General features: G+C 36.9%; 1 protein-coding gene and 1 long non-coding RNA gene across 2 annotated transcripts in view; one reads left to right on the forward strand and one right to left on the reverse strand.

The window, feature by feature from the left end:
- The window catches only part of LOC121039362 (uncharacterized), a 19,086-nt gene extending 3,220 nt beyond the window's left edge, over window positions 1-15,866 (reverse strand). The window contains exons 1-2 of the long non-coding RNA XR_005794727.1: window positions 15,434-15,866; window positions 5,529-5,611 (exon numbers count right to left, since the gene is read on the reverse strand). This is a non-coding gene — a long non-coding RNA (uncharacterized LOC121039362). The remainder of the gene's footprint in view (window positions 1-5,528; window positions 5,612-15,433) is intronic.
- Window positions 5,323-14,233, forward strand: TMEM126A (transmembrane protein 126A). The gene is made up of 5 exons (XM_040489508.1): window positions 5,323-5,451; window positions 7,721-7,819; window positions 11,130-11,323; window positions 13,353-13,467; window positions 13,955-14,233. The coding sequence occupies exons 2-5, from the start codon at window positions 7,728-7,730 to the stop codon at window positions 14,145-14,147; spliced, it is 594 nt and encodes a 197-aa protein (XP_040345442.1). The 5' UTR covers window positions 5,323-5,451; window positions 7,721-7,727; the 3' UTR covers window positions 14,148-14,233.
- Window positions 15,867-15,961: the final 95 nt, after the last annotated feature.

A 15,961-nucleotide genomic window follows, 5' to 3' on the forward strand; every position in this document is an offset into this window, starting at 1 on the left:
AGAGAGAGAGAGAGAGAGAGAGAGAGAGAGAGAGAGAGAGAGAGAGAAGTGGGGCACACCCAAGGTGGGGCTTCAGCTCATCAGATGCAGGGCTCAAACTCACAGAACTGTGAGATCGTGACCTGAACCAAAGTCAGATGCTTAACTGATTGAGCCACCCAGGTGCTCCATAATATTATGCATTCTTTAAAAAGCAGTAAATCCTGTAACATGCTGCAGAATGGATGGAAATTTACCAAATAAAATAAGCCAGTCACAAAAAACAAATAAAGTATGATTCCACTTATATGAAGTATCTAAAGTAGCTAAATCCAAAGAAACAGAAAGTAGAAAGGTGTTTACCAAAGGCTGAGAGGAGTGGAGAGGAGTAATTAGTATTAAGTGGGTATAGAACTTCAGTAGAGAAAAAATTATAGGGGCTCCTGGGTGGCTCAGTCAGTTAAGCATCTGACTTCAGCTCAGGTCATGGTCTCACAGTTCGTGGGTTCGAGCCTTGCGTCAGGCTCTGTGCTGACAGCTCAGAGCCTGGAGCCAGCTTTACATTCTGTGTCTCCCTCTCTCTCTCTGCCTCTCCCCCACTCACACTCTGTCTCTCTCTCTCAAAAATAAAATAAAAACATTAAAAAACCTAAAAAAAAAAGAAAAAATATAGAGATCTGTTGCATAACACTGAATATACTTAACATTACTGAACCAAACATTTTTAAATGGTTAACATGGTAAATTTGATGTTATGTGTTTTTTACCACAATTTTAAAACTAAGGTTAAATACTTTTTGGAGTTGGAAAAATGTGAGAGAATCCACTACCAGAAGATTTGCATTCTAAGAAATGACAGTAGAAAGAAAATGATACCAAATGGAATATCTATAAAAAGAATGAAGGGGTATTAAGGAGGGCTCTTGTTGTGTTGAGCATTGGGTGTTATATGTAAGTGATGAATCACTAAATTCTACTCCTGAATCCAATATTACACTACATGTTAACTGGAATCTAAATAAAAATAAAAAAAAATAAATTAACAGTTTTGATAAGGATATGCTTATCATAATTTGAATATCATACTTTGAAATGTAATATTTTGCTTCCAATTAATTATTACTATATGTGCAACTAATTACCAATAGTAATTCCCAATTTTTGTTTTCAAACATTTACATATTTTATAATAAAAAATAAAATTAAAAGGCTAAATAAATGAATAAAAATAAAATAAAATAAATAAATAAAAATAAATAAAAAGAATGAAGAGTACTACAGATGGAAAATATGTGGATAAAGGTAAATTTTCTTAGTTTTAAAAGTGTTTCAGGGAAACCTGGGTGGCTCAGTCCGTAGAGCCTTCAACTTCAGTTCAGGTCATGATCTCATGGCTTGTGAGTTCGAGCCCCGCATTGGGCTCTATGCTGACAGTTCAGAGCCTGAAACCTGCTTTGGATTCTGTGTCTCCCTCTCTGCACCACCCACCCCTGGCTTGTGTGCCACCCCCTCCCCAGCTTATGTGTGTGCTCGCTCGCTCTCTCTCAAAAACAAATAAACATTAAAAAAAATGCTTTCAAAGACAAATGACCATTGAAATAAACAAAAAATAACCATGTATTGTGTTGTTTATAACATACTTAGAAGTAAATGTATGATAATAATGAAAAGACCAAGAAGAAATAAAGAAAAGTATACTGTTGTAACATTCTTTTATCATACATAAAATGGTATAATATTACTTGAAGATAGGTTGTGATAAGTTAAAGATGTTGCAGGTTTAATTGTGTCCCTCCAAAATATATTTGCAAGTTCTAATCCTCAGTACCTGTGAATGCATCCTTATTTGGAAACAGGGTCTTTGCAGATGTAATCAAGTTAAGATGAGGTATATTGGATTAGGGTGGGCCCTTAATGAATGACTAGCATTTTCATTAGACTAGAGAAATTTGGGTACATAGGCACACACAGAGGGAAAAAGACCCTGTGAAAGCACAAAGACACAGGGATAGATGCCATGTGAATACAGAAGAAATTGGAGCAATGCATTGACCAGAGACATCAAGGTTTGCCAGCAAACACCAGAAGCTAGGAGAGAAGCATGGAACAAATTGTCCTTCAACACCTCCAGTAGGAACCAACCCTGCCAATACATTGATTTCAGATTTCTAGCCTCCAAAACAGTGAGCAAATAAATTTGTTGTTGTAAGCTGCCCAGTTTCTGGTACTTTCTTACAATAGCCTGAGGAAACTAAAACAGGTGTATACAGTACTATACATGCTAAAGCAATCATTGCAATTTTTAAAAAGAACTGTAGGTAATAGGCCAGTAAATGAATAGAATGTAATAAAAATATTCAAGTAGTCAAAACAAACAAACAAAAGCAGAAAGAAAAGGGGGACATAGAACAGATGGAAGAAATAGAAAACAGATTTCAAGGTGATATATTTTAAACCCTGGGATATAAAAATCATATTAAATACAAATGGCCTAACCACCCCCCTTCATTAAAAGTCAGAAATTGTCAATTTAGATTTTAAAAATCCAATTATCTCCTGCCTATAAAGCCTGCATTAAGTACAAAGACACAAGTAGGTTAAAAAGCAAAAGGATAGGGAAAGCTATGTCATATTTATACTAATTTCAAAAAGTTACTGTAGTAGCTATATTAATATTAAACAAAGTGAATTACAAAGCAAAAGATATTACCAATTATTAAGAAGGTAATTTCATAGTTATACAGGGATCAATTTATCCTAAATATTTATTCATATAATATGGAACTTCAAAACACATGAAGCAAGAACTGATAGAATTGAAAGGAACAATAGGAAAATTTCCATAATAGTTGGAGATTTCATTAACCTCTCAGTGACTGATAGAACAAGTTGGTAGCAATTCAGAAAGGATAAAAAGTCTTAAACAATGCTATCAACCAATTTGTGATAACTGATGTCTTAGAACACTTGGCACAACAACAGCAGCATATACATTATTTTCAATCAAACATGGAACATTTATCAACATGGACCAGAATCTGGGCTATAAATATCAATAAATTTTAAAGGATCCAAATCATACAAAGTATATTCTGTGACCATAATGGAATTGAATTAGAAATATTAACAGAAAGGTACATGGGGAATTGGAACTATTAGAAAACTAATAAACATACTTCTAAATAGCTGATGGATCAAAGAAAAAAAGCAAAGAGAAATTAGAAAGTGTTTTGAACCAGGGGCTCCTGGCTGACTCAGTCGTTTAAGCATCCAACTTTGGCTCAGGTCATGATCTCATGGTTCAGTTCTTGAGTTCGAGCCCCACATCGGGCTCTGTGCTGACGCTCAGAGCCTGGAGCCTGCTTCAGATTCGGTGTCTCCTTCTCTGTCTTCCCCTCCCCACTCACACTCTCTCTGTCTCTCTCTCAAAAATAAATAAACATTTAAAAAAATTAAAAAAAGAAAGTGTTTTGAACCAAATTAAAATGATAACCATTTCAAAATATGTGGGATACAGTTAAAGCAGTACTTGGAGGGAAATTCATAGCACTAAACACATATGTTGGGGGTGGGAGAAAGATCTCACTTCAAATGGCCTCAGCTCCTTCCTAAAGAATTTGGAGATAAGCCCCCGATTCTTGATTTCAGCTCAGGTCATGATATCATGTTAGTGGGTTGGAGCCCCATTACAGGTTCTGTGCTGCTGGTGTGAGCCTGCTTGGGATTCTCTGTCCCTCTGTCCCTCCCCTGCTCCTCAAAATAAATAAATAAATTAAAAAAAAAATTATAGAGGAGCAACTAAATCCCAGGTAGGAAGAAGAAAACAAATAATATAGATCAAAGTACAAAACAATCAAATTGAAGACAAAACAACAACAACAAAAAAAAAACCACAATGGAATTTAAAAAAGAAAAAACAATCCGGTTACTTGAGAAGATCAAACCAACCATTAGCCAGATTGACCAGACACTCAAAAAAAGAGAAGACAGACACAAATGACAGATATCAAGAGAAATGTGATCTCACTACCCGTTCTACAGACTTAAAGGCTAATAAGAAAATATAGTAAACAATTTAAGCTAATAATTTGAGAATTTAGATGAAATGGACGTTTCTTCTTGTGAAGAACTGATTTTTTAAATAAAATCTCAATTACTAAATTGCTTTTATTACTTCAGAATGGCATGCTGCAGATACTGTACAGCACGAATATTTATAGATTTTAAAATTAGCTTAAAACCGTTAAAAATTAAATTTGAATGAGTATAGAATGGAGACAAAGTAGTCACTTGCGCACGCACTCACGCGTGCGAACAGACGTTACGGTTAGCATCTTAAGCTGGTTTTCTCAAACTGTCTCTGACTTTTACCTAGGAAACTTTCCAGGTGAGGAGTATACTGGCTTTTTGGCTTGGAATCTGAGGACCTGTTTTAATTTTCTGGTTTATTGACCAGCGACGATTTGACATTGGATAAATTCCTCCCAGCCAAAGGAGTTTTGGGCACTCTTCTCCTCACCTCGCCAATGAAATTTTCCCTCTTTATTTTGAATACCTCTTTCTCCTTGATAAAGCTCAGTCATTTCCAAAGCAACCTTGGCAAGCACTTTTATAGGATCCTCACAACTTTACAAAATAATCAAGGAGAGTATTTCCCCTCCTGTTTTATAGATGAGAAAAGAACCAATGGAGATGAGAACTGAGAGGTCTTCAGAGGCTTGGTCCAAGACTTTGGTTCTCAATTGTTCTGACTTACGAAGCCACTAGCTCTCTCTCTAGTTTTTCTTTCACCATAATTCACCCAACCTTTTTTTTTTAATAAGCAGTCCTCAGCAGGGCACCAGAGATCCTCAGAAAAAAAAAAAAAAAAAAAAAAAAAAAAAAAAAAAACAACAACTCTCGCTTGCTCTTGAGGTGTTCAGAATGTGGTGGAACATTTAACCAGATCACAACGTAGCACGGGAACTTAAGATTCAAGGGAGAATAAAAAAACCGATGGAGCCAAGAAATCTCAGCTTCTTTTAACTACCTATAGCATGCCAAGGGCTGTGCAGTTTTCTATATACCCTATCTCAACACATGAGGTTGGCTCTATTGGCCAGGAACTGAAGTAATGTGTCCAAGGTAGGTTTTCAGTGAAAGGAGAAGCATTACGGTCACTCTGATACCGAAATTGCACAATTTCCACAGACTCTGTCCTGGAAGGCGGGGGATAGGTTGTTAACAAGCACCCTCTGCGCTCCCGAAAACCCACTCCTCACTCAGCGGCCCACCACTTCCGTCGGCTGAACTCCCCCAGCAGGAAGTTTCTACTGCAGGCAACCTCTGTGCTGGAAGCCCAATCAGGGCCCGCGACCCGGCGCCTGCCTGACCCAAGTCACGTGTCAGCCAAAGATGGCTGCGTTCAGGCTAGTTGAGCAAAGGTTGGCGTGAACCCCAGCGTGCCGAGGAGGGTTGTGAGCAGAGCATAAGGTAATGGCATTCTGGGGAAAGGGTGCAGTAAATGCTCGGGTACCAAGAGAGGTACAGCGCGGTGACGTGCCGCTCACCTGCAGCACGGGAATGAGATCCACTGACTGGGTCGGAAGAGGGAGGAGGGGAGACGACGCCTACCGTCTCTTCACTTTACATCCTAGAAGAAAAGACCTTATATTTAAATTAAGCTAATAGGAAAAAAAAAAAAAAAGTCTGCGTTTGAATTTAATCCTGGCTTTACTGCTAATAGCCAGGGTGACCCTGGCCTAACTTAATTTTCAGAGGCCCCACTTGGCCCTTTGCCTATCTAAGAGCTATCCTGAGGGCTGTGAGATAGCTAAAGCAAAAGCTTTTAAAAATGTTTGTAGGATTTAAAGGTGACATTGTTTTGGACTTGGATTCATTATGTTTTTGTTTTTATTTTATTAAAAAATTTTTTGAAAGTAATCTTTACACCCAAAGTGGAGCTCAAACTCACGACCCCCGAAATCAACAGAGTCGCATGCTCTTTGAACTGAGGACCCCCGAGATCAAGAGTCGCATGCTCTTCGGACTGAGCAGCCAGGCACCCCTGGATTTATTGTTAGTAACGCAGATACAAAGGCCTACTGCAGGCTGCTATGGCAGAACTTTTTTGAATTAAGGAAGACTTTTAATAGCCACATGTTAGAAAAAGCTAGTTCACAGAACTCGGAACCTCGTCAATATGCAGAGCATAAAATAGAAAACTAGTCCAGCAGCAGGCTGGACTTTCTAAGGAAACAATTTATTTCAGAACTATATACATCGTACACTTTCTCAGTACATTTTTTAGATTTTTTTTTATAATATCTATTTTAGAAGGAGAGACAGAGCGTGAGCGGGGGAGGGGCAGAGAGGGGGGAGACAGAATCTGAAACAGGCTCCAGGCTCTGCGGTGTCAGCGCAGAGGGGTCTTGAACTCAGGAACAGCGAGATCACGACCCGAGCTGAAGTCGGTGGCTTAACCGTCTGAGCCAGCCAGGCACCCCAAATTTCTCTGTTTTTACTGAATTTCTATATCGATCCACACAACACACGTGCGCCTCCAGCACATAAACAGAATTATTCAAAGTTCCTGTAGGTCAGAGATGGTGTCTGTCATGGTACTATAACCAAGACCCTCAAAAAGTTAGTGTCCAGGAAACTAGATGTAAATTTCTAAGTCTACATTGTACTTATTAATTTTAAATCTAGGGATATGAAATTTCATTTCACTCAACATGTTCCAAATGAGGTCTTATATCTAACAGGTACCCAGCAAGAAATTGGTGTTGTAAATTAATCTCATAGCAAATGTATAACAAAAATCTAATTTCATAAAACTGTGTTGTATTTTGCTGTTATTTCTGAACTTTTGCTTTGAACTCTGCTACCTTGAAATCTTGTTTAATGAGCTAAATCTTCAGGCTAATACTCATAGTTCACCATCCCCCTACTCTACATTACTAGCTGGCCCTTTAGAGAAAGTGTGCAGATTTCTACTTTAGGGTATACCTGAAAGTGAAATTGATTATATGTTTCTTCTACCTACTAAAAAATACCAAATTCTTTATTCTAAAGTGGTTGTGTACACTTTGACCAGTGGCACATGAGAGTTCCAGTTACCCAGCATTTTTGCCAGTAATTGAAATTGTGAGGTTTTAATTTAGCCAACCCAGGTACAGACTGATATCTCATGGTGGTTTTAATTTTTTATAATGAGGTTAAACATATTTTCATATTTATTGGCTGTTTGCTTCCCTCTTTGTGAAAGTACCTGTTCAAACCTTGTGTCAACTTTTCTATTGGGTTGCTTGCCTTTTTCTTGATATATGCACTTCTTTACATATTCTGGGTACTAACTGCTCTTCTGTCAGTTATATTGCAGACATTTTCTCCCAGACTGGCTTATCTTTATAGTAGCTATTGATCAACCCAAGTTCTTAATTTTAATCAGTTAATATTGGCTTAATGTTAGCTTTAGGTGTTATGTTTAGTGCTGTTTACAAATTCAGAAATATTTTAAGGATTATAAAGCTATTCTGTATTTCCTAGAAGCTTTATGGGTTGCTCTTCATGTTCTGATTCTATTTCACTTAGAATATATTTTTTGGTATGGTGTGTATGCATTGATTTTTCAGATTATGAATTCAAGTTATAGCTAATTTTTTAATTAAATATTTATGGTATTTATAAAGCTTTTTATAAGCCTTTTTGTTGTTTTTCTATAGATACATATTATTGAGAAATATTTTAATTTTTTAAGGCTCAAGATGAAAAATCATGAACCAGATGATACTGTCAAGGAAGACTTAATTTTCAATATCATAACCAGAAAAATTAACCACCTCCCAGAAGCAGAAAGGTAATTTAATTTAAATTTAATTTAAAAATATCTTTTACCAGGTGGATTTTCGTCATTCGTTCATTATCTCACATTTATTTGATTTGAATATAAACATAAAATGTCAGAAGGAAACTGAGTTCTTTTTCTTGCCTTACTGAGAAAACCCAAGACCAGGAGAGGTTAACTATTTTGCTTGAAGTTAAGGCTAGAATTCATGCCTTTGGACATATCTAATTATATGATAGTGCTCAGTTTTTCCATTTAGGTAAGAGTATAGTCAGATGTGAACATTTATAGACTCATCTAAATAATAGACCTTTAAGATGGCTTTTAAATTGTCTTGTCAGTTTATTTCTAGAACTATGTTTTACAGTCCAAGAGAGTGCCATGTGACACACATGACAAGAAATGCCAGAGAAATGAGATCATGGCTTAAAGATCTATATTATTAAATAGAAAAAGGCTATATAGGAAACAGAGTATCTCTGAAGACAGCACTGAATAGTGCATTTCTATAGCAGGAAGACCTCTCTGAATAGGTTCCATTTAAAGAGAAATTATGAGACCAAAAAGCATGAAGGCGAGCCAGCCTAGGGAGGAGAGAGACACAGTATCTCAGGCAGAGTGGATGGCATATGCCTAGGCCACAAGGTGGCAAAATGTTGATCATACCTGAGGAATCAGTGTTACTGAAAAACAGGGAAGTGGGCATAAGATTGAAGGAAAAGGAAGAGTTCTAAGCAGGGAATGATGTGATCCAGGTAACATTTCTAAACATTCCAGTTGCTTTGGGGAACTAGATTTAAGGTAGGAGAGAAATTTAAGACCAGTAAGAAAACTGGTATAGTAATGTTGGTAGGTGGTGATGGCAGGGGTGGGGTCATTGGACATGAAAAAGGTGGATTTGAAATACATTTTGGAGTAAATTCCAGTCTTGCTGCTACTTAGCCCAACAAGAGAGAACCTATAGACCAAGGGCAGCAATAAGAACTTGGTGAGATTCATAAGCTGTATATCCTACAGCTCTTCCCCCACCACACACACACACACACACACACACACACACACACACACACACACACACACATTGTACGTCCTTTTGTTGTTTTCCTGAGGGAGGTAACAGAACTTTTCAAGCAATAAAGGGCCTGTGTCCATGTTTCCAGCTCAGTAAGGTAGAGAGCCAGAAAGACTGACATAATAGGTGGTGGCAGCTTTGAAAAAAGCAGGCTATCTCACTGGGACTTTCACCAAATAAGAATGCAGAAACAGTGGGGAAGTAAGCTGGAACTGCATAGTAAGTAAGCTTTAATTTGGAAGTAAAAATTGCTCTCAGGCATTGGCACCTGAACAGGGCAGATGAGTGTCTCCTTATCTTTGACTTATTTCATATTTTTCCCATTCCTATTTTCTTATCCTTGTTCTCTTAAGTTTGAATCCTCACCTGGTCTTGCATTATCATTAGATATGTTTAATAGGTATTTGAAAAGTCCTGAGGTGTATGAAACTTTAATATCAAAAACTTCACTTTCTGATCTACAAAATAATTTTATGTACCATATATTTCATTGCCACTTAATTGTGATCTTCTATTTCATGTGTTTCATTCATGTTGTCTAGTTGTTTTGTGTGTGTCTTGCCAAACAGTCATGAGTTTCTAGTAATATAGGCACTTTCTTGGAAAACTGACTTGCAAAGGAGCTGCTAGATAGTAACTGTTTTGTACTGAATTACTAACTAAAAAATGTGACTCTAAACCATAAGAAATTAAAATTTGGGAGGCCATAAACTTTGCTATTCAAAAATACAAAAATACGTAGGTCTTTCACTTTCATGGGTTTTCTGTTATTGTTTGGAAGGTTCTCTAGGCTCTCCTCACTTTTTAAATATATCTTGTGTACCCTAAGTTTCTAAACTGCCTCTCTCTTATACTTCCATTACGATTTCAATAGACTTGTTTTATCTCATGCTCACATGTCTTTCATCCTCCAATAATAAACTATGAAAACACTGAAGGTAGAAGATAGATAATTTTTTGTCTCCAGCATCAAGTCTGCTGCGTGTAGTAGGTACTCAGTGATTGAATGACAAGCACCATTATGATTGCAGAGTGACAGGTAAGAAAAGTAATGCCTTATACAATGTAGGAAGCTCAATTAGGAATTCCTAGAAAAACTTTTTAAGATGAGTGTTAACCACAGAAATTAGGGGGCATTGTGTGGGTCGTCTGGCTAAATAAATAATGAGAAATTTTTAGAGTTTGATGCCTGTGTTGTAGATGGCAAGGCAGGTGGTAGAAAAGTGGTAGGCTAAAGAGTCTGGAGTACTTTCAGTATCCAGCAATACGTTTAGGTATTATTTTTTTCCAAAACTAAAGAAAGCATGGAACATGCATTTTAAAATTCATACATACCTTGGCTAAAAACCAATTCTACCTCTTACTAACTCAAAACATCAATTTCTTCTTTATTTCAGTGGGTTGTTCTAAAGTACCTAGCATAGGATATCCCTTAAATATTAGTACTCTTCCACCTCCCTATCCTGATTCTAATCCTTCAGGGTAAAGTGCAAGGAAACCTATTAATTTCACCTTAATGAATGCCTTTTAGGTGTCAGGTGCTACTGAAAACAAGACAAATATATCTTTGTATCCATTATCTTCAAGTTATTTACTTGAAGACTGGTGGGGAAGCCTGACATAGAAGTGTTTGTAAGATAGATCCACCTTATCATCTGTTGTGCTAGAGTTAAGTATTGGATATTGTGGGAGCCCAAAGAAGAGGCATTCACAAGACCCTTCAGAAGCTCTTCCCGGTTACATTGTTGTGGGAAATTTCTATACTGTCTCATGCAAAATCACAAAGTCCATTCAGCAAGATCTAAATGTATCACTCTATCCTTAATTGTTGAACAAATTCAAAAGACCTTAGAATAAAAATCTATACATAAAACATTATTCTAGGGGCGCCTGGGTGGCGCAGTCGGTTAAGCGTCCGACTTCAGCCAGGTCAAGATCTCGCGGTCCGTGAGTTCGAGACCCGCGTCGGGCTCTGGGCTGATGGCTCGGAGCCTGGAGCCTGTTTCCGATTCTGTGTCTCCCTCTCTCTCTGCCCCTCCCCCGTTCATGCTCTGTCTCTCTCTGTCCCAAAAATAAATAAACGTGGAAAAAAAAATTAAAAAAAAAAACATTATTCTAAAAGGTTTTTGTTTTACAGAACTCTAAGGGATAAATGTGGTATCCTGTTACTCCTATAATTCTGTCGTGTTTACACCAGAATTGTTGGACAGCACACACAAAAAAAGTTACTCTTTTTTTCTCACCATTCAGGAATCTATTTGAACATGGATCAGTTTATATCGGACTTAATGCTGCTCTCTGTGGTCTAATAGCAAATAGTCTTTTTCGACGCATCTTAAACGTGACACAGGCTCGTATAGCTGCTGGCTTACCAATGGCAGTGATCCCATTTTTGACTGCGCATGCATCTTACAAAGGTTTTGTAAATCTACCTTTGAATACAGGTAAATTCGATTTCACTATCACCAGAGTTTGCTTTGGTATATATTATTTGCACTTTACATTAATCCTTAAATATTAACACCAGGTTAATATGATATATCTTAGTCGGTGCATGGATAAGACTGAAACTTGCTAGCCTGTATAAAGTGGCAGTTCATATAACAAGTTAGTCTTCTATGCAAGTGAAATGCACACTCATAGCAGTTATAGTTTTCTTTAGCTAAGTTCTTTCCCACAATACTTAAAGAAATATGTGTAATTTTTTTTTTTAAATGCTTCCTTAGTTTTCTTTTTTCTTTAACGTTTATTTATTTTTGAGAGAGAGAGACAGAGCATGAATGGGGTAGGGTCAGAGAGAGAGGGAGACACAGAATCTGAAACAGGCTCCAGGCTCTTAGCTGTCAGCACAGAGCCCGACGTGGGGCTCGAACTCACAGACCGTGAGATCATGACCTGAGCCGAAGTCAGACACTTAACCGACTGAGCCACCCAGGCACCCCGCTGCCTTAGTTTTCAAAAAAATTGTATAGAGGAAAAAAGGGGGGGAAAAACTGAAGGGAATAAGACCCTTTATAGATTAAATCTCCCAATGCACTAAATGTATATACAAGAATTACAAATATATGGAGACTTCATTTCCTTTTGATTGTTTACCGTATGTGCTGAGTGCTTTCAGTATAAGCATACCTTGGAGATATTGCAGGTTAGCCAGACTACTGCAATAAAGTGAATGTTTTAGCAAAGTCCAGAGAATTTTTTGGTTTCCCAGTGCATATAAAAGTTATGTTTACAATATGCTATAGTCTGTTTAAAGTGTACAATAGCATTATGTCTAAAAAAACCAATGCATGTACCTTAAAAATATTGCTGTCATTTAAGCTTTGAACAAGTGGTAATCACTGGTTACAGATCACCATTCACCATAACAAATGTAACAATAATGAAAAAGTGTGAAATGTTATGAGAATTACCAAAATATGACACAGAGACATGAAGTGGGCAAATGCTGCTGGGAAAATGGTGCCTACAGACTTACGCAAAACAGAGTTGCCACAAACCTTCAATTAAAAAAAAAAAAATGCATTACCTGCAAAGCATGATAAAATGAAGCACAATAAAACAAGGTATGCCTGTATGGCTAATCATGAAAATTTTTTGACTGATTTCAAATAAAAATATTATTACTGCAGGTGATGGTCAGATGGAAGGGAGATAGTCCACTTAAATTCTCTTAAGTGTTCCAAAATGGTTTAAACTGGATGAATATTTTGCATGAATCCCCATGATCACTGTGGAAAGAATCTTTAAGATCTAGGGAAACCTATCACCCAGTGAACCGAACAGACTAAAACTTAAAGTTATTAATTTAGCTTTCTGTTTTTAAAATAGCTTATACTAATTTGGAAATGAATAAAGAATTTTATGAAAATAGTCACGCTATATAATATAAAAACAGAAAATGAAGTAAAAATCATTTTTTAAAAATGAGTTACAAGTTTCCTGAAGACAGATTACCTCAGGTTTGCCAATACAAGTGCAGAAAGCAGAAGCAGTGCAAACTGAGATTATTATATTCAAGTTCAAAACAAATTAGAGTATTTTTCCTAAGATGGTTTCGTTATTCATGGCCATTTTAGGTTATCCATACACATTATACCTTCTAATATGCCTTGTAGATTTGTATTTGCTGCCTGAAAATTGAGTTCTTTGTGACACATTTAAGATAAGCTTGCATTTTTAAAATCATGTTTGCCATGGGGCGCCTGGGTGGCGCAGTCGGTTAAGCGTCCGACTTCAGCCAGGTCACGATCTCGCGGTCCGTGAGTTCGAGCCCCGCGTCAGGCTCTGGGCTGATGGCTCGGAGCCTGGAGCATGTTTCCGATTCTGTGTCTCCCTCTCTCTCTGCCCCTCCCCCGTTCATGCTCTGTCTCTCTCTGTCCCAAAAATAAATAAACATTGAAAAAAACATTAAAAAAAAAAATCATGTTTGCTTGACTATCATGACCATTTTAGAACTGATTTATTTCCTAGGTGATTTGAATTGTGAAACCTGTACCATAACACGGGGTGGACTGGTTGGTCTTGTTTTTGGTGGTCTGTACCCTGTTTTCTTGGCTATACCTGTGAATGGTGGCCTAGCAGCCAGGTAGGATTCTTTTTTTTCCTCATAATCATTGAAAAACTTCAAAAATATATAAATGACTACTTCTCAAGAATTTGAAAACAGTTCTAGAAATTGATGCCACTATACCTCTTGGGTATATAGGTTCGTAACCTTAATTTGTTTATTGAATGCCAGCTACAAAGCTGCAAACATTACTCTGCCAAGCATGAGAGCTCATTAAAGAAAAATTCCATCACAAAATGGCTAGCTATAAGCCAAATATTGCAGTTATTTTCTGATGAATTCATATCTAGCAATATAAGCTATATGCGCCTTCAAAGGTAAAGTGGATAAAGGGTCAAAAAACCCAAAAGTATGGTTTTAAAGACTAATGACATCAAAGAGAATAACCGAATTACCTTAATCTTTACCTAAACTAGTTTTATCTTAAGACTTCTGGGATTAATAGATATTGTACCATTTGATACAACTGTCTTTTCTAGAGAATTGTCTCAATGTTTTCTTATAGGTATGAGTCAGCCCTGCTACCAGAAAAAGGAAACATCTTAACTTACTGGACTAGAATTTCTAAGCCTGTCTTTAGAAAGATGTTATTTCCCATTTTGCTCCAGACCATGTTTGCAGCATACCTTGGATCTAGACAATATAAATTAGTTATAAAGGCTCTTCAGTTACCTGAACCTGGCCTAGAAATTCAGTGATTGTTAAACAACTTTGTACACAAAAATAAAACTGTAATGTATGAATAAATGTCTAGTGTATGAATAAACATACATTTGTTAATTTATCACATGAGGTACAGTTCTGGGACCGATAACATTAAGGCTACACAAGGCAACACAAGGCTGAATACCAGTAAGGGCCATCCCTTTAAACAAGAGTGTAACTTCTTTAATTTGCCCAATGTTCTCTTTCACTTCACTTGCTCCACTCCTTTACATTAAGCATATTTTGGTCCATAATACAGGAAAAATAGCCTTACAGCAGTTTTAACTGAAAGCCTCATAAAGAATCCAAGCTGGAATGAAAATGGGAGGCAGGGATGAGGATCAGTTCACTACAGCAAATGTTACTCACACTTCCATTTTCCCAATTCACTCTTTCCATTGGTATTATTAATCCACAGAAGTTTAGAACATATTTAACAACCTTCCTCATAGAGGGATCAATTCTTAGTCTTAAAGATGGTAGGCTCAGCTGGAGCTGATATGTTGATATTGCCAATACAGTGATAGAATGATAGAATTAACGATTTAAAGAGTCATCTTAATTATCTCTGGAAATCTATGTTCTTGGAAGATCAAGGCAAATTCTACCTCTGAAGATTCCATCTAGTATGGGATAACCCTTTGGGGTCACATACCCAGACTTTTTTTTTTTTTTTTTTTAAGCTGTGTGGTGTTAATTGAGCAACTTAACCTCGCTGGTCCTCAGTTTCTTCAACAGTAACCTCACTCAAGATTGGTATTATGTAATATATGGAAGTTGACTAACCCACCACCTGACATAAATAGTAGCACTTAAATAGAACACTCTTCCTATTGCTCCCGGTTTTGTTTTCTGAAATAGCCTCATCTAATATTCCTCATTTCCTAAGACAGATCATTTAAATTTTCTAAGTGACGTATTACATTCCTCTTCCTAAAACTTTTCATCTCATTTCTTTAAACTATTTTCTTAAGTGAAAGCATCTAAATCACCATGGTAACTAGCTACTATCCTTATGTGGCTGAGATGTAACTAGTGCAACTGGAAAACTTCATTTTTACCTTTAAAGTTTTTAGCCACATGTAATGGCTACAATACTGAACAGTGTGAATCTAGACTAACACTCCTTTATGAAACAAGCCAATCTTACCAAATAAAGTGTCCTCCTACAACATATTCACAAGCATCTTATTTATTCCTTTCAAATACAGTGATGTATCTGTTATATAATCTTATGCTACTTAATTACATGAAAGGAGAATTTAATTTAGCTTGTTACCTAGAAAATGCAGCCTCATGAGTGAAATAGGCTTTCAGGGTCTCCTCAAAGAAAAGAAAGCAGTACAGCTAAATATTTTTAAATTCAAACAAAATTAACAAAATTCAAAATTCATTTTAAATATTTCAGAAAGATGATGTTCAACAAGTACCTTAAAATGTATTCCCTAACAAATTTATACATAGAACGATCCCAATTACAAAGCAAAAGAAATCTGTATTTTACTATGAATATTCTCTGGGTTAGAGAATTAGTGGTGATTTTTCTTTTTGTTTTTGGTTCCTTTCTGTATTTTCTCAGTTTTCTATAATGAATATGCTTTACTTAAAGCTCTCTAATCCTGGGGTGCCTGGGTGGCTCAGCTGGTTAGGCATCCAACTTCAGCTTAGGTCATAATCTCCATGGTTCATGGGTTTGAAGCCCGCATCAGGCTCTGTGCTGACAGCTCAGAGCCTGGAACCTGCTTCAGATTCTGTGTTTCCCTCTTTCTCTGCTCCTTCCCCACTCATGCTCTGTCTCTCCCTCAAA

Source organism: Herpailurus yagouaroundi, unplaced genomic scaffold (assembly GCF_014898765.1).
Source record: "Herpailurus yagouaroundi ecotype Mexico unplaced genomic scaffold, PumYag 180, whole genome shotgun sequence".
Lineage (NCBI taxonomy): Eukaryota > Metazoa > Chordata > Mammalia > Carnivora > Felidae > Herpailurus > Herpailurus yagouaroundi.

Bases quoted from the DNA above. Each gene is read 5' to 3' on its own strand.
- TMEM126A (XM_040489508.1), top strand. From the start codon at position 7,728: ATGAAAAATCATGAACCAGATGATACTGTCAAGGAAGACTTAATTTTC. The intron at 7,820-11,129 runs GTAATTTAATTT...CTCACCATTCAG, and splicing joins CACCTCCCAGAAGCAGAAAG to GAATCTATTTGAACATGGAT. The intron at 11,324-13,352 runs GTAAATTCGATT...TTTATTTCCTAG, and splicing joins AAATCTACCTTTGAATACAG to GTGATTTGAATTGTGAAACC.